Consider the following 21,940-nt stretch of genomic DNA (forward strand, 5'->3'; position numbering starts at 1 on the left):
GGCAGTGATATCTGTTCACATATAACAGAGATTTTTGGATACTAAGAGAACAAGTGATAACAAGTGATAACTTTCCCATACATTAGGCTGAATTGGGAAGAAAATTTAAGCCCCAAAATGCACTGGTAAGAACTGATCTGAAACTCAAGCTCTATTGCAGCAATTCTGGTTACTGTGATGTAATTTAGGAGGCTGATGCAGGAAACATGGCTGATATTTAGCTCCATGCTCTCAGTGGGCAGTAGAAATTGCAGAGGAAGCACAAACAGGAGGAATCGGGAGGTGTCAGAGTGAGCTTTCCCCAAAGGCCACTGAACTTATGCCAGACTTGGTGTGTTTTTTGAATCTACTCTAACCGACCACAACAGGGCATAAGGACTGATGATTTGCCATCTCACAGGAGTGACTGGCAAGTTTCATGGCAAAAAAATAAAAAATAAAAAGGCAGTCCTGAAAGGCTCCTTTTGGATGAATGTTTCACAGCAGGTAATAATGTGGTCAGAATACCTGTTGCCTAGGAGGCTCACATCTGCCACTTTCATACAGCAGGCAGCATCCTTCATGCTGTAGCGGGTGTCTTCATGAGGGCCTTCCTGGGTTGGAAGGTGTACAGGGTAGGGGACAGTGGCCTGGCCTGGCCAATTTATCCCTGAGGACTGGCCACTAACGTCTTCCAGCTGGGCCTCTTCCTTTTCACATGGAGTGAGAGGCAGGGAGGGGGCACCCCATGCCAAGCTTGCCAACCCCATCTAAGAGGCACACATGTCTACAAACAGATGAGCCTCTACTTCATTATCACCTCGGCCGGGACATGTTCACATCTGATATTGGATTAAAGAGGTGCTAAAATCAATCAAGCTGGAGCATAATTTCCAACACAGAGTGAAAATCAACCTTATGGGCCCACGCTTAGCCAGATGGACTGCCACCACCTGGTTTTATTAAAAATAGAGGACTTGTCATCACTGACAGCCTAAATATTCTACTTTCCTCCTTCTCTTTTCCTTTTCTCCAAAATATTCTCATTGCCTCTCCTGTCACCATCACCTTCTCCTTCAATAATCTGTAATTTTAACAAAAAGGTAATATTCATTGTATACTCATGTGCCAGACACTGGAAATACAGCAATGAATCAAAGTGTGGTGGGGAACTAAGATTTATTAAACACATACTGTGTGCCAGGTGCTTCCTCATCCACCATATCATCTAACCCTCAAAACCAATCTGTGAAATAAACAGCATTAGGACCATTTAACAGATGAAGCCAAGACACAGAGAGGTAAGGAGAGTTATCCTAGGACACACAGCAGGTGGGAGAGCTAGGGCCATTAAGGAAGCTTTACGTCATTCTGATGATGGTTCTTGGAGGAATTCAAAGGTCAGAATTCTGTCATCACCCAAACGGCTTGCACAGATCTAGGCAGCTGCAGGATGGAAACCACACAACAGGAATGGCTGAGATTTCTCAAGCTGTCTGTTCTGTAGAAAGTGGTTCACATGACTGTTTTATATCATAAGTCATGGAACAGGATATGTATAAGGTACGCTCTCCTTACTCGGAGAACCAAATGAGAAGAAACTGCTAAATCTAGAGTCAAAGGGACACAGGCCAGAGTCAGGTACAAGGTCATACAATAAGTAAGTTGCAGAGCTGCGCATTTGAATTCAGGCCCTCTGAGTCCAAGACCCATCCTCTTTCCACATTATCAGTCCAGCAGCAGCTATATGGCCAGACCACAGAAGCAGGACCTTCACTGTTTCTGACTCACAGAAGGTCTCCTACCTGCCATCTTGCCTGCTGATTGTATATCCAAAGATAGGGTTATTGACAAAACTGATGTTCACACCAACCAGGGGGGTTCCATCTGATGTCATCACTTGGCCACGAATAACACAAGCATGCCTGTGGGAAGAGAAGAGAGCACAAACATGATACACCTTTCATGATCAGAGCCCTGGCTGGCAGGGAACCCCGAGAGGCCAGAAGACAGAAAATCAGTCACTGAGATACATCTTGTACCCAGTGGCTCATGGTACTCACTCAAGATACATAATAATCTTTAAAAGAAATGTCACCTCAATTTAGGGCATCAAAGTGTCCTTGAGAGAATTGCTATTGGGAGGTGATTCAATGTTCTCACTTGGAGGTTATTTTCTAAGGATATTATTTTATGCTGTAAGGAGATAAAGCTGATCACAGAGGGCAATATCACCTAGTTCTGTGTGTGGATGTGTAGTTCAATGATCTGGGTTCAAATCCTGGCTCTGTCACGTCCTAGCTCTCTGAACTTCCGTAGGCATGTGCCAGTTCTTTGAGTCTTTGTTTTTTCATGCTGGTATAGGGTAAGCTCCACAAATGGCAATGGCTATTACAGCTACTAACAGTCTCATTGGAAGTGAACATACAAACAAGTGAGCAGGATGGAAGGTACTTCCTTTCATCTGACATTCAAGATAGGAGGACAGATGTTAGCATGCTCTCGGAGTGAGTTTTGGAACCTGACACCTCTCCCAATATCCCTCCTCCCACTCTTACTCTATATTTTGCATAAGAAATTACCTGCTTTTCCCAAACTTGCCAGGCGAATGTTACTTAGTGCCTCTGTCTGTGCAATGTTCTTCCATCTGCCTAAAATGTCATTCCTGCACTCCTCTCCCAACATGCTCGCCCTTAAAGACCCAACTATTAATGACACCTCTTCCTTGAAGCCTTTCTTGATACCCCTAATCAGAACTAGTTCCTCTCTCCCACAAAACCTGAGGCAGACACCTTGATACTTTACCAAAGCATACACGCACCTCCCTTCCACTAGATCCTGAGCTCTTTGAGGACAGCGTGAAGATTTCTTTCTTTCTCCTCACAGTGCCTGAACTATGTCGAACAAATCCTAGGTTGCCATTGAAAACATGATGGTTGAACAAATAAATGGGACAATTAGAGATCATCTAGAATGGTGGCTTTTCAAATATTCAGAAACAGAAATGTTTGGGTAAATGACATTTTATAAGGACTCCAAAGCGGAAAACGAATGAAAAGATCTACCCTGGATGAAGTTGGGGTGGAGGCCTCCTCTCCCTTGGGGTGATTCTGAGGGCAACTCTGTGGAGTCTCCATGTCTGGAGAAGTCAGTTAGAAGATCCCTAAGTTAGTGGAACTTTCTCATTGTATGGAAGAGGAAACCGGTTTCCAGAGAGGTTATATTGTGTGCCCAAAGCTCCACAGAGAGCAGGTGACAGAGGCAGGACTTGAACCTGGGCCTCACTACTCCGGGTCCAACTCTAACCAATCACTTGCCACTGGCCATGGGTGGAATTGAAGGCACTGGCTGGTCCAACATCCTCAGGGATTCGCACACTGGGGAGAAAGCCCTCGCTGAAAGGCATCTGAGACAAAAACGCAGGCGCTGTGCACCACATAACCTTCTCTATTCACCTCAGGTGAGAAGGCTTTTTCTTCTGGCCTAGGGAAGAGCTAGTGATGAGGCCCATGGGCGTTCATTAAAAAAAGATCTCAAATTCAGTCCCTGCCATATGAGGTACCCACACCTCTACCTTCCTAGAGTGATAAACTTTTCTCTGTTGGATGAGAAAAGCAATTAACACCAGGCTTGTAAAGCAGCTGGTCTCACTAGTGTCAGCTTGTCCTTTCTGAAGGCAAGAACAACTACCCACAATGCACCAGACTCCCCACCCCACCCCACCCTCCTCACCTCACTCCATACAATCTGGTTAATGCTAATTCAGTCAGTGGTTTCCTTCCGAGGCCCTTGGTCTAAATGCAATTACATGGCAAACAAGTTAAGCGGGTGAGGCTCAGCAAAGACTTTCAATTCTGCTCTGAAGGTCTTCCAATGTATTTATGTGAAATTATCTCTCCACTAATGGGGAAGATTTATTCCACCGATTGTATTCAGCTGGTTCTGAGAGATGTTTTCTTTAATGGAGGACAATTGAATTTCGTATTGCTGGAACTCTGTCCTTCCAGAGAATTACTAACAGATCTCATCTCCTGATGCTGGCCACCATCCAGCCTTCTCCAGACATATGTGCCTCTGGATTCTGCCTGGACAGTAACCAGCCCTGGGGGGATGGCTTCCTTTCTGGGGCTGTCCTGGCTGCTGCCCCTCATACACATGCAGGCCAGCCTCCTCTGATGGATCTCTCTTTGGGGATTTCCTGATAATTGGGAAACATTGAATCGGCACCATTTGGCTACCACGTAGCCTCCAACTCAGCAAGCCAGAGCAGATGCAAGTTCAGCTCGGGCTCCCGCGGATTGCTTTTGGATTCTGGGGAAGATTAGGTTGACTCCCTGGACACTGATAGGCCATAGAGGCCTCTTGCCAACACAGGCATTTGGCTCAGGAATTAAGTCCTGGAGAAAAACACTTCCATCCCCGTTCTGTTTTCATGATTTTCAGTTGTCAGGAAAGCCCGGATTAATATAAAGCCTTCCCTGGAACAAAGGAGATGGGAAGTCAGCTCGGCGGGGGCCTCCGAATTGTGTCTTGTGCCACATGCATTTGTACTGGGAGGTTTGAAAAGATGTGAGTGCTGGGCTTCCCAATGCTTGCTTTCTGCATCCATTTATTTAATAGATACTATCAGTGGTGTGCTGGCAAGTGTTTAATGACCGACTTTCAAAAAAAAAAGAAAGAAAGAAAAAGAAAAGAAAAGCAGCTTCAACTGTAGCATTTGCTCATTTCTGTGGTGTAAATACTCTCATTCTGGCTGTTTTCAAGCTACCAAAGAGATGCCACTGAACACAGAGGTGGCAAGAGACACACAGGAGGATGCCATTATGCAGTACTGCCACTGTGGAGATGCGATGGTCCTGAGTAACTCGAGAGCAAACGTAACATCAAACACGGCAAAATGATTAGAAAGTAATAAGTTTTGAGTATTTATTACCTTTGCTTTTAACATACCTTATTTAATTTTACATAATTTAATTTTTAATAATGGCTGTGTTTAACAACCAGTTTGCTGAATTTCTGAACATTTAATAATCAGTTCTTGTGAACTGGTTCAAGCTGGCTTCTGCATACCACTGGAACACTGACCCTACACTGAGGGTTGGGCACTCGCTCAGTGGTGGAGATGTGGCTAGAAATAGTTGCTGCTTTGAATGTAGAACTCTGCAATGGAAGACTGCCTTAGTGAAAAACCATTAACGTGGGAGCAAATCACTGCCACCAACTTGGCTTTCCAGCTAGCTCATATGATCCTCTATTACCAGTCCTCTATTTGACATGATTTGCTTCCTCATAGTCGCTGTCTTGGTGTAATGGAGTTTTGGGCTGTTATTTTCTACTCATCCTTAAGAGTCTCATCTAAGCTGTCACCACCTCAGTAAGGTTGTCATCAACTTTTCCTGACACAATGAATCACCCCCTCCTTTGGGCTTTTATACACCTTATAAGTATCTCTCTAATATTTGATGGTCATATTATATCATTTGCATTTGTATAGCCATCTCACATGTTTACGTGTGAGCCAGAGGAGGGCTGGACCACATCTCCAGAGAGGGTAAGCATGGGATGCTGCTCTCAGAGTGTTTGTGAAGTGAAAAACAATCAAGTAACTGGAATAGAGAAAAAGACTTGCTGAAGGTCATCCAGAAAGGAATTCACTTGGCTGAGCTGACACTAAAGCTAGGTCTTCTTACTTCTGAGGCCTCACTCTTACTACTGTGTTATGTACCTGCAGTCACTAAAATTCCTTTAATTTCATGAAAAATCGGGCACCTACTATGAGTCAGGCTCTGTGTTAGGTGCTAAGTTCCAGAAATGTATGAATTACGGTCTCCACTTACTTGCTAGAGCTCACAAAAGCCAACATGAAATGCCCCCGTGTAGTTGTCTCTGACACCAGTGAGTCAACACATGGGTTTGGCATATGTCAGGCAGCTGGGATATAAAACAAGCAATTAGGCTAGGTGAACTCTGCCAGGAGGGAGTGCCACTGCCAAGCCAAGGGTGGTGTCAGACATACTGGCATGAGTCCAACCACACACTCAGGGCCTGACTGAGGTGCCCTTGCTGACGCCAACAGGGGAGAAGATCTGCCTGACTGCTTCTTGAGGAGAGTGACAAGGTTTGGGATCAACAGAAGAATCTGCTGGAGACACAAAACCGCTCCAAAACAAAATCAAGCAAATAAAAAGCCAACCTCAACTGTTGCTCAGGGAAAAGTGGTAGGGCTGTGGTGGCGAGAGCACTGGGCTGGGAGTCATAGTTCCCAGTTCTGACTCTGGGAACTAACTGTATGATTTTGGAGTCATTTGACCTCTCTGAACCTCCCTTCTGTCATCTGTCAAATGCAGGCTGAAGTTTTTCCCAACTGGTATAAAATAGAATTCAACATACGTTTAAGAATTTATAACTGTTTTAATCTCGTACTACCCAATCCAGCTAAAGCAGCCCTACTACACGTGGCGTCAGAATCTTAATGGAGCTCATGCAATGCTTATACTTATCGCTAAATTGTTCCCTCTATCTGGAAACTTCCACCTCTCCTAGAGCATTCACCAAGCAGTAAACACCACTCCTGCTCCTTCCGGGCTACTCCTCATGAGCTCTGAGTGCTGTTGCTCTGCCAGGACAATCTTTTCCCCAGCAGAACATGAGCTCCTTGAAGACAGGGACCAACCACATGTCTCTCACTGCTATATTCCCAGCATTGATCATGGTTGATGGCCATTTCTGAGTGGGGAAAAGAAAACCTCCTCCAAAACAGGTGTTTGCTCTGGAATTTGAACGCAGGGCACAGAGTAAGTTCTTGATAAATTATTTACACAATGAATAAAGAGCTTATGCGCTTCTGTTACTTAAGGTGAGGACGATGTTAGAGAACTTTGAGCTACTTGACCTTGACAGGGATATGGTTAGAGAACCCAGGGCTGGAAGAGTTGTGCCCTTTCAAGAGGCCAGCCCACACTCTCCCTCAAAGTTTGGGTACCTTCCCCTGGAAGACTCACTTGCCTCAGCCTAGCCCTGACCCTTTGATTCTATACCCTCCTCATCTGTACCACCTGTGGTCTGGAAAACTTTGAAAAAGAATGCTAGAAACAAAGATAGATTGATTAGTCAATGTATATTATACAAGCAGATAAAGGAAGGCAAAGGGAGAAAAACTGTAGCTTTTATTATTATTTTTTTTTGTGTGTGTGTGTTATTTTGTTATTAAGTCAAAGCAGCTACTTTGGTATTCAGGAAACTGGAATATCATTTGGGATCTAGGTGGCAAATGATAACTCTAGCCTTTCTCTCCTTTAAAGTATTTGCTAGTCTATAATATTATTGATTATGTAAATCACTCATTTGCATTGTGTATTTTAAACAGATTTATTTGCCTGACTTGTATAAATCCTTAAACTGTTTCCTGCTAACTTCTGCTGATTGAATGGGGATCTTTCCAGCATCTACTGCAATTTATCTGAAGTCTTGTAAGAACATTACCTGGGCCCGAATGAGGAGCCTCACTTCACAGCCCGTGACATTATTACCACTGAAGGTGTTTCCAGTCATAGCCTGACATTATCCTCTCTGCAGCTCCCAAGATCGTCTTTCCAGCCCAGCCACCAGGCTGATCTGCAGCTCTCTCTTCCTAGTTTTCCGTCTGATGCTCTGCCTCAGTTTCTTTAACCAGCTTTTCCAGCCCCACATCTTCCGCCTATATACATATTCTTGGGAAACCCCTGATTATGAAACATTCGAGTCAGAAGAGCCCTTCCTGATCACCTCTTTCAAACTTCTTTTGGTAAAGATGAGAAAATAAAGTTCAGACAGGGAACGACTTGCCCATTCTTGCAGAGTTGCGGGGGAACCAGGACTGATTCAAATGCAGGATTCGCCATGAGAACTTGGGAGAGCCACTCCACGTCTCAGGGTACTCGCAGTCTGACCGACATGTACCTAACTATTTGAGAATCCCAACTTGACTTGGCTGCCTCACGATTCAGAGTTCACATGATTAGAGTTGGGTTCTGGAACCATTTTTGATTGTATGCCCTTTCTGCAAACATTTTTGAGCAGGCTCCTTCAATGTATTTGCATTCATTTATGTGTGGCCAGAAGCTTGTTTCTAAGAAGACTTTTCAGGTGATGGTTTGTGCTGTTAGAAGAATACAAGGCAGCTCTGCTAAAATGTGACTCCAGCCACAGTCTCTCAGCAGACAAGTTCATTCCATGACCATGTGTCTTGCCTTCTGTCAGGGCACAGGGCAGGTCCTGCTTCACCAGGAAAGGGGAAACTAGAATGAACCAGGATCAGACCCACTTCATGGGGAAGGAGCTGATGCCAGGCAGAAACGCAGCTAAGGGACTCTGCACAAAGTCCAGCTCAACAGGCTAGAGCTGAGGTGTACAGCAATACACAGCTGGCCTGTAATGGAAATAATAATTCAAAGCATGAGGGAGGAAGGGCTGTAGCGGTATCATGAAAGGGCTCCCAGAGGCATCTGGATGGGGACATCCATGTGTCACTTGGTTATCATGCCCAGGTAGAGCAGGGATGGAGCTCCAGACCCAGATGTGGCAGGGATGGGAGCCTGTCAAAAGAGGGCAAGCTTTAGTCCTTTGGTGCCAGGGCACCAGGATGCTTAAGTCAGACACAGAAAGTGAGGCCAGGATTCAGGGACAAGGCAGAAAGTCATTTGGCACAGCTGGCAAGTCATGGCAGACAACAGTAGCAAGGATGTGAGTTGAGCAGCTGGGGCTGCTCTAAGCCCATCTTTTCAGATTGGAATTGGTCCTAGAGGCCTGCAGGGTTAGATTCACAGGGTGGACTCACATGGCCCCCACTGTGGTGGGAGGAGGAGACCCAGGCAGGGGAGGCATGAGGGGCTGGATCTCTCCCCTCTAGCAAAATACACACAGAGGCTGCATCCCTCCCTGTCAAGCCCCTGATTGTGGGATTTGCTTGGAGCAAACTCTTAATGCCTCTGAGATCTAATTGGAGGGCCAGTTAGACTACCTGCAGAGGTACCTGCAAGACCTGATCCTATATTCTCTATTGAGGGCAACATTAGTAATGTGAAGCATGGCTCTATAAATATTTTAACTTCTTATTGCTTAAAATTTCTCAGCGTTGGATAAAAATACAGAAAGTCTTTGATTTACAAAGAGCAGAATTACAGTTTATAGTTTGAGATATACGAACCTTCACTTGGGACTCCAGGTTCTCTGGGACTCAGGTTTGGCTACTAACTTGCTGAGCCAGGGGCTCTCTCTGGCCTTGGAGTTTCCTCTTCCAGCACAGAGGGCTGATGGTCTGGAAGGTCCATTCATCCCTGCCATCCTAAGGTGCTAGGATATTTGCCCCAATTACACAACTACACTGATGCTTCAGGCTTAGATTCTCATTTTTCTCCCAGTTCTCAATAGTGACACTAAAACCTGTATGTATACTAATGCTATAGCTAATGCTAATATTAACATTACTGCTATTTAGTGACGGGGTCACTAACACTTAATGAATGCTTACTGCCCTAACACCTAAGTATTTTATGTGTGCTAATTTAATCCCCACAAAATCCCCATGAGATGTGTATTATTGTTTTCATAGTGTAGAGGAGGGAAGTGAGGCACAGAAAGATTAAGAGACTTCTCTAAGGTCATACAACTAGCAAATAGTGAGGCTGAGATTCCAACCTCTGAGGTCAGTGCTCTTCAGCACGAAGCCTTATTGCACATGGGTTTTTTATGATGTAGTAGAATATTGGAGAGAAAGTCAGGGCCAGGTGGGGTGCTAGGGTTGTAGTGGCACCACACTGTATGGATTTCTGAACTGAAGATGCTGAGCTGGGAACATAAAGGACTCAGCGGAGAAGAAGAGAGGCTCAGTACATGGGCTCTAGAGCCACCTGGGCTTGGCTTCCAATGTTGGCTCTGCTATTACAAGCCCTATGACCATGGCCCAGATTACTTAACTTCTCAGTAGCTCAGTTTTCATTGCTTAAAACAAGGGTAGTAAAGTCCCTACATCATATGGTCTGCCCGGAGACTTAAAGGTGTTACTACCTATAAAACATTCCAAATAGAATATCCTTGGTAAATGTTAGGTGTTAGTACTGAACGCATGCTATGAGCCAGTCATTGGGCTTCTGGGTATTTTATCTCATTTAATCTTCCAAACAACCTGGCAGGGTAGAATTAGTGACCCCACATCACAGGGGAGGAAGTTGGGTCTCATCAGCCCAAGGTCACATGCTCTCACTTTCCCCAGGACTTGAATCTAGGCTCTCTCCCTCTAACCCAGAGTCGTTCCCACTGCACCACAGCATCCTCTGCAAATGCTTTCTGTGATGGACAACTAGGAACAGGCTCAAGCTACAAAGCAAACAGAGATCGTAATTCGTTTTTGAAATCAATAAAGGGATGATCAAGTGGCAGAGGAGGAGTTGTTAGCTGCTCATCAGGATGATGTGAGAACTCGTTGTCTGCATCCTGAATTGAATCACCTAGTTGCTTTATCATCATAAACATTCATTTCAGTGCGGGGAGGGATTTTTAAGAAACCAACATGAATAATATATAATGGCTGACATTTTGGAGGAAGCAGGATCTTTGCCTTCTTCCATCTTCCATCAGGTTATTTATCATTGTCTTTCTTTTCTTTCTTTTTTTTTTTTAAACTGATGGGGTACCCTGTCAGTTCAGCTTGTTCTGAAAATGCAGGAGTATAATTCAATAATAAATTCGCTCAGAGGCCAGCTGTCAGGAAGTTGGTGTTTATTTGAAGTCCATTAGATGATCTCTGCTGCTCGACCTCTTGAGGGCTTCCTGAGGGCTAAGACCTGGGTGGAGGTGGGGGGTGGGGAGCAAATGCTCTTCTGAAACTCCTGTGCCACGGACGCTTGCGTATGACTTTAGGTTCACAGTGCGCAGATAAAAAACTATATTGCATACATGGTCATTTCTCTTTTCCATCATTTTTCACTCTTGAAAACTCTTGCTTTTAAAATTCCTGGAAGCTTTGTGCCTTTATATAGGGTCTGAAAGGAATTCGAAGACTTAGGTGGAATCAAGGTTATTTCACTCCTGTTTAGAGCCAGTTTTAGGTCCTGATTGAGATGAAATGCTCGAACTTGGTTAGTGAACGGGTGAGGGTCACATCTTTCTCAGTTCCTGCCCCTAACCCACTTTTCTGGCCTGATATTTCCCTCTGTTCTTCTTTCTCCCACATGCCCCCTTTGCTTACCATGCTTATATACCACAGATTTCCTAAGCCCATCTTGATTTCAAATGTCAGAGCATGTCTTCTGACCTTTGATGTGGAAAATAGTGTCATCATAATTATCTTCCAGCCACATTAAAATTCTCTGCATTCTCTGATTGTCCTGGAAAGTTATGCTGTTGCTCACTCTGGTTCTGCAGTATAGAATGCTTTCTACAATCCTGTTCAACTGAAACCCACAGTAAGCAATACAGCCTATCCAGTAGTTCATGCATACACATACACATGTAACTGAAATAAGTTTCATGAAATACATATTCTTTTTACAGTGATGCACTGATATTTTCTATTTCATTCTACTCCATTTCAGTTAAATTTACTTCTTTTTTTGAAAATAATAGTTTCGACCTGCTGAATTGATTTCATGAGGTACTAATGGGTTGTTATGACCTGCAATTTGATAAATGATACTCTAATGGCCAACTCTCCTTACTGAAATTTTTATCTCATGCTGAAGGCCATCTCCTGCCATAAGTCTTCATTCGTTCATTTGTTTTCAACAGCAAACAATTACTGCTGCGTACACTAAGCCTGTCCTGTGTTACATGCTGGAGAAGCAAAGCTGTAGGAGAGGCAGCTCTCATGGTGTAGGCTCAGGGGACAGACGTGCAGTGGGAGTGATGGTCTTGCCTTTGAGCTCTCAGAGCACTTTTGTCTCTACTTCTTTTCAGGCACTCAGCAGGGACTGGCTAATTCATTGATTTATTCTGTCACTCACTGTGGTTCACTCTGTGCCAATTCCTTTGGGTTCAATGACACACAAGGCATGGGATCCACGAAGACCCCCACAGTGACGGGGTGAGATATCCTCTCCTCCCACACCTAGTGCAGAGTAGGTGCTGGGCAATAGTCACCAAATGAGGCGTGTGTGTGTGTGTGTGTGTGTGTGTGTGTCTGTGTGTGTGTGTCTGTGTTTTGAGACAGGGTCTGGCTCTGCCACCCAGACTGGAGTGCAATGGCATGATCTCTGCTCTCTGCAACCTCTGCCTCCTGGGTTCAAGTGATTCTCCCACCTCAGCTTCTTGAGTAACAGGGACTGCAGGCGTGCACCACCACGCCTGGCTAAATTTTCGTATTTTTCATAGAGATGGGGTTTTGCCACGTTGCCCAGGCTGGTCTTGAACTTCTGAACTCAAGCGATCTATCTACCTCGACCTCCTAAAATGCTAGGATTTCTAAAGGCGTGAGCCAGCATGCTCAGGCAGCTTGTGTGTTTTGCTCTGCTCTGTCCCTTGCTGAGCCTGCCCAGTCTCTCCTCCTCATAGGCTCTGATAGGATACGAGTCTCAGGTATCCTATAGGATTCTATCATATCTCTATAGCATATGATTGATTCTCTGCCTCCTTTGGGGTAAATTCTTTGGTAATCCATCCTTCCTTTTGCTAAAGTCCCCCTGACTTCTTGAGTCTTTTCTCTTGGGGTTCAGTGTTTCCTGTCAGCTGAGTCTTGTAGCTCCCTGTCTACACCCATCTATTGCCTGATGGAGCCAACAACCTATTAGAATTAGGGGAACCCAGCAAGATTTGCCATCACATGATTTCTCAGACAAATTCCCTTCCTCAAATAATGATTCAACAATCTAAACCTGCCTCCCCTCTGGATGGCTGTAATATCGTGTCCTAAAACCTATTCTGAACCCATATTTGAATAACCTGGGGGTGGTTCATCAGCACCTCTTCCTATAACTTGCTAACCTGTCCAGCATCTGCAACCTGTAACTATTCACTGAGGGGGTATCTGACCCACATCCAGCCCTTTCAGTCAGAGGAGTCCTCCCCAAGAGCACAGATGCACCCAACAATGGGAAACAGTTCTGGCTCAAGTGTTTGCCCAGGAGATGTCTCATGTTGCCCTCCGTTTCCCAGCTCTCTGATTCCAAGCCCCACGTGTGTGTCCTGGCCTCTTTGTATGGACAGTGCAGTTGGAGATCCTGCAGACCTCAGAGCTCCTCCTCTCCTAAGTGTCAACAGTGGACCCCCTTCACTGTATTCTCCCCATGACTCCATGGGAGGGACAAGTGTTCCACTAGGCAGATGGGACCCGGGCATCCAGGCCAGGAGAGAATGGTGGTATTCAATCCACTTAATCTGGTGACAGTGGTTCCCATGCCTACTCTGTCCCCTCCTACTTTAGGTCATATCTGTCACTCTCTATCCAGCTTTGTCACTTTCTGTGGGTTTGAGGACAGCAGTTTGGCAGGATATCAAATAGAGCTACTGTACTCATTCAACCTGCATTAAACACCTGCTCTGGACCCAACACTGTGCTGGGCCCTGGGGACACAGATGAACCAGACAGGGCCCCTCAGGGAGGCCTTCATCACTCCAGGAGATAGGGTCTGGCCTCTGAGGAAGTGAGTCTTGGGGAGAGCCCTGGGTGCTAGGGACTGGCTTGCTTGCTTTCACACCCAAGGTGGGCCAGTTGGCTCTAAGCCCTGTCCTTGAATTCTTCTCTCTCCTCTGGTGCCGGCAGCTGAGGTCCCAGTGTGCCTCATACTTGAGGCTCCCTGAGCCTGATCCAGCTGGGAATCTGCAGAGAGAAGGACTTCCACTCTGAGGCCTGCCTTTCCTTGCTGGTCTCAGAAATGCTGTTGGGTTCTGGGTGACAGCCTGATTCCTGGAGGCTGTTAAATGAAATCTGGAACTACATGAATTGTGGCATAGCACATGGGGTGCAGGAGAATGTGGGGTTTTGTTGGTTGGACACAGGCCTAATTGTCATACACAGGCACCAAGTCAGGTCTGCCTCCCCATCAGAAATTCCACTCTCTGGAGAAATGCCACTGGGCTGCACTCTAATAAGGATCCCAACTGACAGCCAGCTGGCAAGAATGCCACCTTTTCGCTTCCTCAACAGCCTAAATCTGCCTCCTCTCTGGGTGGTTGCTGGACCTGGAGGGCAGGTTCCTCTCAAGTTTTACTTCCAATTAAGGAAGTGGATTTGGAAACTCTTTTTAATTAACATCATCATCACCGCCATGTAATTAGCAAGCAAGTTTTTGTGTGGCAGGTACTAGGTTGAGACTTTATGTACTTTTTGTCCCCATTTAATTCTCACAGCAATCCCAAGATACATAGACATTAACACCCTAATCTTACAGATGAGCAAGTTGGAGCTCAGATAAGTGAACAATTTAGGAATTTTCCTAAGGTTACAAAACTAGAAAGTTGATGCAACAGCCTTTTAATCTTGATCTGTCGGATTCCAAGGCTTGTGCTATTTTCACTATGACATTCAGCTGCTACAAAAGCCACCATTTACTGATCACCTAATATGTACTAAGCCCTGGGCCAGGTGCTTTATTTTAGTTTATCCTTTCAACAGCTTTCATGAAAGAGTTACCATTATTGCCAATTTATAACTAGAGCCACCGACACAAAGGTTAAATCGTTTCCCTGAGGTCACACACAGCTAGTGGGAGGTAAAGCCAGGATTGTAACTCTGGGCACTTGCTATTATACCACACTCCCTCATATGAGAGGAAAGAAAGCAACTACTTAAACTGGGTAGCTGATTTCACTTTACCCCAACTGTGCAAATAAGCACTGTCCTACTGGTCTAGACCAAGGTAATCGAATACCAAGTAGGCAGTCTAATGAGAAAAGCATCTGCTGCCTCAAGTGTCTACATTTCTAGTCACTTGGGCATATTTTACACAAGAATCTGTTTAGGGGTCCTTCCTGAGAGCTGTTTCTTCTGAATCTAGACCAGTGAAGAGCTGGTACATAATGATTCTGGCAAATGTTAGGTAAAAGGAATTTTTACAGTAACTTCTTTTTTAAGAGACAGTAACATTTTTGGAAGCTTCTATTATCTATTCACTTGAAGAGCAAATATTATATCCCTGGCCCTGGCCAAAGTATTGCAGGTTTGGAGAGATGAATGGTCTCTGTTTTCAAAGTGTATATAACCAGCTGAAGGTAACAGATATATAAACAATGATCTGCAAGTTGACGACTTCTGCTTCTGTGACTAATCTGTAATTTGATTTTTAGCAGGTGATTTAACCTCTCTGGATTCTGAATCTTCAGTATAAAATTAGGTGTAATAGATGATATGTCCATCCTTCCTCTCTCCCTCAGTCCTTCCATTTCCTTATTCTTCAAGGCAATTTATATGTATATGTTTTCAGCAACTACTAAGTGCTAAAATGTGTAAGATGAAGTGTTTCCCTGGAGGACTCAGTTTAGAGGGGGTGACAGACATTTACATGACGCACTCTATTAAGCTACTTGTCCAGAGCTGTGCATGTAGAGTGGCAGAGCCAGGATCTGAAGCCCAAGGTGGCCTCTCTCCGAGGCCTGTATCTTCCCTACTGCTGAGGGGTCCATTTCCCCCAGCACAGGCATCTCAAACTCTTGGCTGGCTTCTTGAGGCCAGTCAGACCTGCTGGAGCAACAATACTGAGACCTGTGTGCAGGTCCCACAATGACTCATGGCGCTTAAGCAGCAGGCTCAGGAGGTGACCAGGAGGACATACAGGGGACATGCCCCTGCTGGCATTGATCAGGCTGGCATGGCAAGGGCATCCAGTAAGCAGAACAACCATAGGCAACCAACAAGCCATGGCCTTAATTGGATCCCATAATGGGCCCCGTAAAGAATGACTGAGCAAGTGACATTTTCCTTGGTAGGAATATTAGTTATATCTCTAGTGGATTAAAAAAACTCGCACTGTGGGAAGGCCTACAAGCATACATACAAAATCATACAACTGAAGAAAATAGCTTCCTCCCCAGGAACAGCAGCAGCATTTCTAGCCAAGATAAACGAATAGGTGTTCTCCTCACTCCGGCTCTGCCACTTGACCAGCCTTGTGAATTTGGGAAAGCTACTTAACTTCTCAGCTTCTCAGTATTCTGGGGGTAAGGTGGAGAGTTTGGACCATTGAGTAGCTCTATCTCTAGAAAGGTGGAGGTTTGAATGCTGCCATGCCCTTGCTGGGCCTCCTCCATCTCACCTTTCTCATCTCGTCACGGCTCCTTGCAAGGATGGGCTGGGGTGGTGGGAAGTGCAGGGGCTCTTTCCCGAGTCTGACAGACCTGCATGTCTGCATCCCGCTCCATCATGGTCCAGCAGTGAGGCCTTCTCTTTGGCTTCCCTTGTCACACTCTGGGGATGACAGCAGCTGCCTCACAGGGAGGCTCCCCATGGCTTCTTCTTCAGTCCCTGTTCTTTCCTCATTACACATTCCCCTTGAGCAAGGTTTTTTTTTTTTTTTTTTTTTTTTTTTTTCTCCCTGAGATGAAGTCTTGCTCTGCCACCCAGGCTGGAGTGCAGTGGCACAGTCTTGGGTCCCTGCAGCCTCAACCTTCTGGGCTCAAGTGATCCTCCCACCTCAGCCTCCTGAGTAGCTGGGAATATAGGTACCTGTCACCACGCCCAACTAATTTTTTTGTAGAGATGGGGTTTTGCCATGTTGACCAGGCTGGTCTCGAACTCCTGGGTTCAAGTGATCTGCCTGCCTGAGCCTCCCAAGGTGTTGGGATTATAGGCATGAGCCACCGCACCTGGCCTCCTTGAGCAACCTTTTGTGTGCTCACGGTTTCAACTGCTTGTTCATTGATGGCTCACAAATCAAGAACTCTAGGCCCTAACCTCTGCATGAGCTCCAGAAATACTTACTAACTGCAGATAGACATTTATTCTTGGGTGGCCTACTGCGGTGTGTCCCTTTATCACCTTGCTCCCACCCTGCTCCTGCTCTCTGCTCCTCAGCCTGGTGAAAGTATCACCATCTACCCAGGCATCCAAGCGGGAGATTCCTCTCTGCAGCATCCCGCAGACACAATCAGTTACCAAGTCCTGCTGATTTCCCCTTTAAACAGAGCTTGAAAATGTCCCTTACCCCTCCCACCCCTATCACTACCCCATTGTTCCCTCAGGACAGGGACCCTCTGGCACAGAAAAATGAACATACAAGGTGCACAGTGACTGCTGAATTAACCATGCTGACTTTTAGAGATAGTTCTGCACATATGAGGCACCACTACATTGGAAGACATTCAAAAGAAATGATCATAAATCCCTGCTCTTGGATATGTTGTACTGGTTCACCGCTTGATCTAGGGTGCAGAGATTAGAGAGCTATTTTGTGTCTCTGGGTCTTTGTATGAGCTCTTCCTTCTCCCTGGCACACTCTCTCCCTTCCTTGCCTAGTTAACCATTTCTCCTCTTTAAGACTTGATTCTAAAGCCCTGGCCTCCCTCCTACCCAGGAATACATCCTCTGTGCTCCAGAGTGCCCTGGGGACAAAGTTCTGACCTAATCACACTGTAACTGTCCCTTTTTTTGTTTTCCTAGTAGACTGGGAGTGACCAATAAGCAGGAACTGTGTTCTGCTCATCTCTGCATTCCCAGCAAAGGACCTGACAGACCTCAGTAAAAAACTGTCCAACGGATGACACAACTGAAAACAGGAAGACTGTATGGGCATGTGGCCTGGGATGGCAGCAGATGCACCCACCCCCGCCTAGCAAAGTCTTCTGGATGTCTGCTTTGAGGGTGAGTGGCATCAATGCCTTTCAGCTCATCTGGAGACCACAGGATCAGTAAGAGCTGACTGCAAAGCGGGTATTGATCCAAGATTCCCCTTGGACCTTTGGTTTCTCACTCTCTTCATCTGTCACCCAGTGGGAGCAACAAAACTTTGCTCATAAAAATTCCAAACTCCTTGGATAGTAGTTTTATATCTGCCTCCCCTGACATTCCATCAGGAACCATGGATGCTGTCACTCTCCTGGCTTCCTCCCACCCCCATTCATCCAAAAGAGGCTCTGGAGTGATTCAGTTCCCACTCAGAGAGCCCTGGCTGGAGCTGGGGCCCTCGGACTCACCCTCCATCAAAGGGGTTCTCCCCGGGGATGATGTGCGTGCTGTCCCTGCCCACGAGGAACTTGATGCGGTCATAGAAGGAGTGTAGGTTCTGCTGTGACACAGGGACCTGTGTCTCCTGGATGATGTCCAGAGGGTCAGGGGAGCCCAGGCACAGCGGGTTGACATGACACAGGGGCTGGAGGCAGCAGTCAGGGTCCATGCAGTCCACCAGGCCATCTGCAGGAGTGACAGAGCATGTGGTTTATATTGCTATGTTCAATCAGCCATGTTTATCCAGAATGCCTTCATTCATTTCTTCTCTATTTTTCACTCATTCAAAAAACTTTATTAAATGCTGATATAAGCCAAAGTCTCTGCTAGGCACCAAAGAGATGCAAGTGACTCAGATGTGGTCCTAGCTCACTAGTCTAGAAGGAGAGAGAGACAGTAAGTGTACAGTGTCTGTACTGTATGTTTTTCCTTCCATCGAGATAGAAGGGATTGTATGTATGAAGACCCAGAAGTGAGATAACACATGAACATTTGTGATGCTATATTCAAATGCTGATGGCCGGAAGGTGAGTGGAAGAGCACCAGATGAGGCTGCTGAGGTTGACAGGGGCATACCAGGCTGGGCCTTGCGGGCCAGGTTAGGGAGTTTGAATTTCACCCTCAGGACAATAGGAACCACTGAAGGATTTTAAGCAGGAGGTGACTCATCTGGTGTGCACTGCTGAAAGCGAAGGGGACCTCAGTGGAAGCTGGGAGCCAGACAGGAGGAGAGGGCATCACTGAGGTTGCACAGGTGGAAAATAAAGGTTGCTTAGACTGCAGTAGTAACAGTGGCAATTAAGAGAAGTAGATGGTATTGAGAGACATTTAGGAGGTAAAACTGTAAGCCCTGGTGACTGCCTGGCTTTGGGTGTGAAGGCGCAGCAATTCTCAGCATCTCTCCCAGCCGCAGTGTAAGCGTGTGGCCTGCGGCTGAGTCCTCGGCCCTCTGGAGGCCTGCTCTGCTTTCTGGGAGAGGAGGCTGCAGGGATATTTGTGCTTTTCGAGTTTGTTGGATGATTTCAGATCCCTGACAGAGTTGCCATTAGCAGGGAATTCTTTTTACCACATGGATGGACTTCTTCAGGACTGGAAATTGTATTACAGCTCTACTATCTTCCCAACGTACAAAGAAAGTCCACCAGATCACAGATTTTTGGCCTCATTATATCAAAGTACTTTTACAGGCACCTAATATTAACAGACTAGCTCAAAATAGACAACAAAGAGATCAGCAGATAGTGCCCAAAGTGGGGGACAGGAAAAGCCCAGGGTCATAGTCTGTGTGCGTTGTTGGCAGACAACAGTCTAACAACATGTATTCCTGCCTGGGTTCAAATTCGGGCTCTGCTGCATCTCAGCTGTGTGACTCTGGCAAACTCCCCCACCACTGTGGGAGCACACAGATACGTTCTGTGTTCCAGCACTTAGTGGAGGTGCTTAAAACATAACTGTTATACAAATAAATGAATGGGAATTGAATGAATTTACCAGTGAAGCAGGGGTTGTGACAAATGCCAGTGCATAAAAGCCAGAAAACTGTAACTTCATTCCATTCAAGTAAGCAGTGTACTATAGTAGGAGGACCATGATGTTCAGAGACTAAAGTTCAAGACCGAGTATGGCCCCTAAGAATGACCCTGGACAAGTTCCTGTACTTAGTCTCCCTGAGCCCTATCTCTTCAATAATGTGGGAGTAACAGTGACATACCTACCTCTCTAGTTTTCTTCACGGAGTTTACAATACAGAAGCTGCCCACCAAAGTATTGCAAATGCATTGGCTAGACTCAGTGTCCTCAATCCTCCTTGCTAGTGGTGTGGCCTCAGGTAAGCTACTTGATTGCCCTAAAACCTAGTTTTTTCCCTTAATAAATTAGTAACAAAAAGCCTTTCTGTTTCTCTCCCATATCTGCATGGTGCTGAAAAGCTTACGGTCTCCTTGAAGACAGATAGTGATAAAGAGTATGGATTCTAGAGATAGACTGTCTGGGGTCAAATCCTGGCACTGAAACTTCCTAGTGTGTGACTTTGGGCAAGTTACTTAAACTCTTCGGCCTCAGTTTCCCATATCTCTTAAAGGAGGATAATAAGAGTGAGTGTCATACAAGTATTTATTATATAGATAAAAAGTGCAGCATTATGTCCCCAAATCTAGCATAGTATCTGACACATGGTATCATAGTGCTTAACTCTGGGTTAGTTTCCCTTCCCGATCCTGAACCTAGAACATGACTCACCAACGTGAAGAGCCATTCATCCTTTGTCTGCTTACCTGCTAGACTCACTCTGAGATATGGAAAGAATGCCTTCCCTCACCCCAGCATTGATCTGGGTCCTAACTTGTGGCTCCTGTCCCAGCTCCCAGATACAACTGCCTAGCAAAGCACCTGTCTTCTCCGGCAGTCAGCAGGCTCCATCACACATTCTCATGCTGCCCCTGTCAGACATCGCTTAAACACATAATTACAGCCCAAGCTGAGGGTTATTTGCATTCTGCTATTGATGTTAGCGTGACAGATTCAGCTGTCTCATCCGTAACTCTGCAGAAATGCTCCATTATTCAATCCCAGTGAGCAGGGACGTTGACCATTAAATCAGCTAGCACAATTGAAGGGCCGTGAAAAGTCATGGCTAATTTGAAATTTTATTAGCTCTTGCCTGGTCTTGTTTACCACCAAAGCAGTCCCTGGAAGCCTGTGTTTTACCCTTTTATAAACATTCAGCTCTGTGGCACCTGGAAAGAACTGCTTCCTGTGAGAAGGGATGTCTGCTCTCTAGTCCTGGGGGAGGTTAGCCAGGAATGACAGCTGTTCTTATTAATATCTATATTAAAATGATGATGATGATGAATTGCCATATTTATTGAGTGCCAGGCATTGTGCTAAATATATTACGAGGAGTACATCATTGAATCCTCTATGAAGTAGCCACTGTTGTCACTTTCATTTTAGAGAAAAGGAACCAGAGGCTCAAAGTGGTAAAGTAACTTGGTAAAGGTCACGTAGTCAGTGAAGAAGCTGACTCAGAATCTGAACTCAGTTCTTTCTGAGGCATGTAATGTCTCTGGAGAGACTTTTAGGAACTATTTCTTAAGCAGAGAACATGAATTTCTGAATTTCTGAATCTTGGTGAAACACTACTCTTCTGTGCTCTTCCAGCCTCTTGGGCAATGTCCATCACAGTACGTCTCTTTCTATATTTATAATTTTGATTTTCTCTCTGTCCCCTGACCCCCATACTCTGCAACCCAAACGATGAGCTCCTAGAGATCAGGGGTTGTCTGATTCATTTCAGTATCCCAGGGTCCAGACCTGGACAGGAACAGTGACTGTAATCCACAGAGGTTTGAGGGATGAATAAATGACTGACCCAGGTCAGTCCTGTCCCACGAATCCAGCATCCACGTCACAGGACACCAGAGTTTGACGGAGCCTTTTATTCTGTGATTGGTGGCCAAATGCGCAGTGCTTAAGAGAGCCCTCTCTCCAGGCAAACTACCTGGATTTGGACCCCAGTTCCCAATTCCCATGCAAACTGTGTGACTTGGTTCAAGTTACTTAACTTCTTTAAACCTCAGTTTCTTCATATGCACAACAGGGGAGAAAAAGAAGGATGGTGAATTCCTTAGACTCACCAATCTGTCTCTATAGCCAAGTGTGAAGCACAAAACTTACCTTGGATGTCTTGTGACAATGAGATAAACGTTTTCTAGAGATGAACTTTCAGGCTGAGATTCTGTCTGCCTGCAAGCATGGGACCCAGCATGCGTGCCTCCCCCACATAGGAACTGATAGGCCACACCATGGCCGTTTAATTAGTATTCGTGCCTCTCA

General features: G+C 45.6%; 1 protein-coding gene across 17 annotated transcripts in view; it reads right to left on the minus strand.

Annotated features, from left to right (window-relative positions):
- TENM4 (teneurin transmembrane protein 4) overlaps positions 1-21,940 on the minus strand; it is a 3,083,677-nt gene that overhangs the window by 77,739 nt on the left and 2,983,998 nt on the right. For all 17 annotated transcript variants that reach the window (XM_073019796.1, XM_073019792.1, XM_073019798.1 and 14 more), the window contains 2 exons: positions 18,076-18,292; positions 1,785-1,904 (listed from right to left, as the gene is read on the minus strand). In XM_073019796.1, coding sequence (XP_072875897.1) covers positions 1,785-1,904; positions 18,076-18,292 — 337 coding nt within the window. The remainder of the gene's footprint in view (positions 1-1,784; positions 1,905-18,075; positions 18,293-21,940) is intronic.

This window comes from Chlorocebus sabaeus, chromosome 1 (genome assembly GCF_047675955.1).
Source record: "Chlorocebus sabaeus isolate Y175 chromosome 1, mChlSab1.0.hap1, whole genome shotgun sequence".
Lineage (NCBI taxonomy): Eukaryota > Metazoa > Chordata > Mammalia > Primates > Cercopithecidae > Chlorocebus > Chlorocebus sabaeus.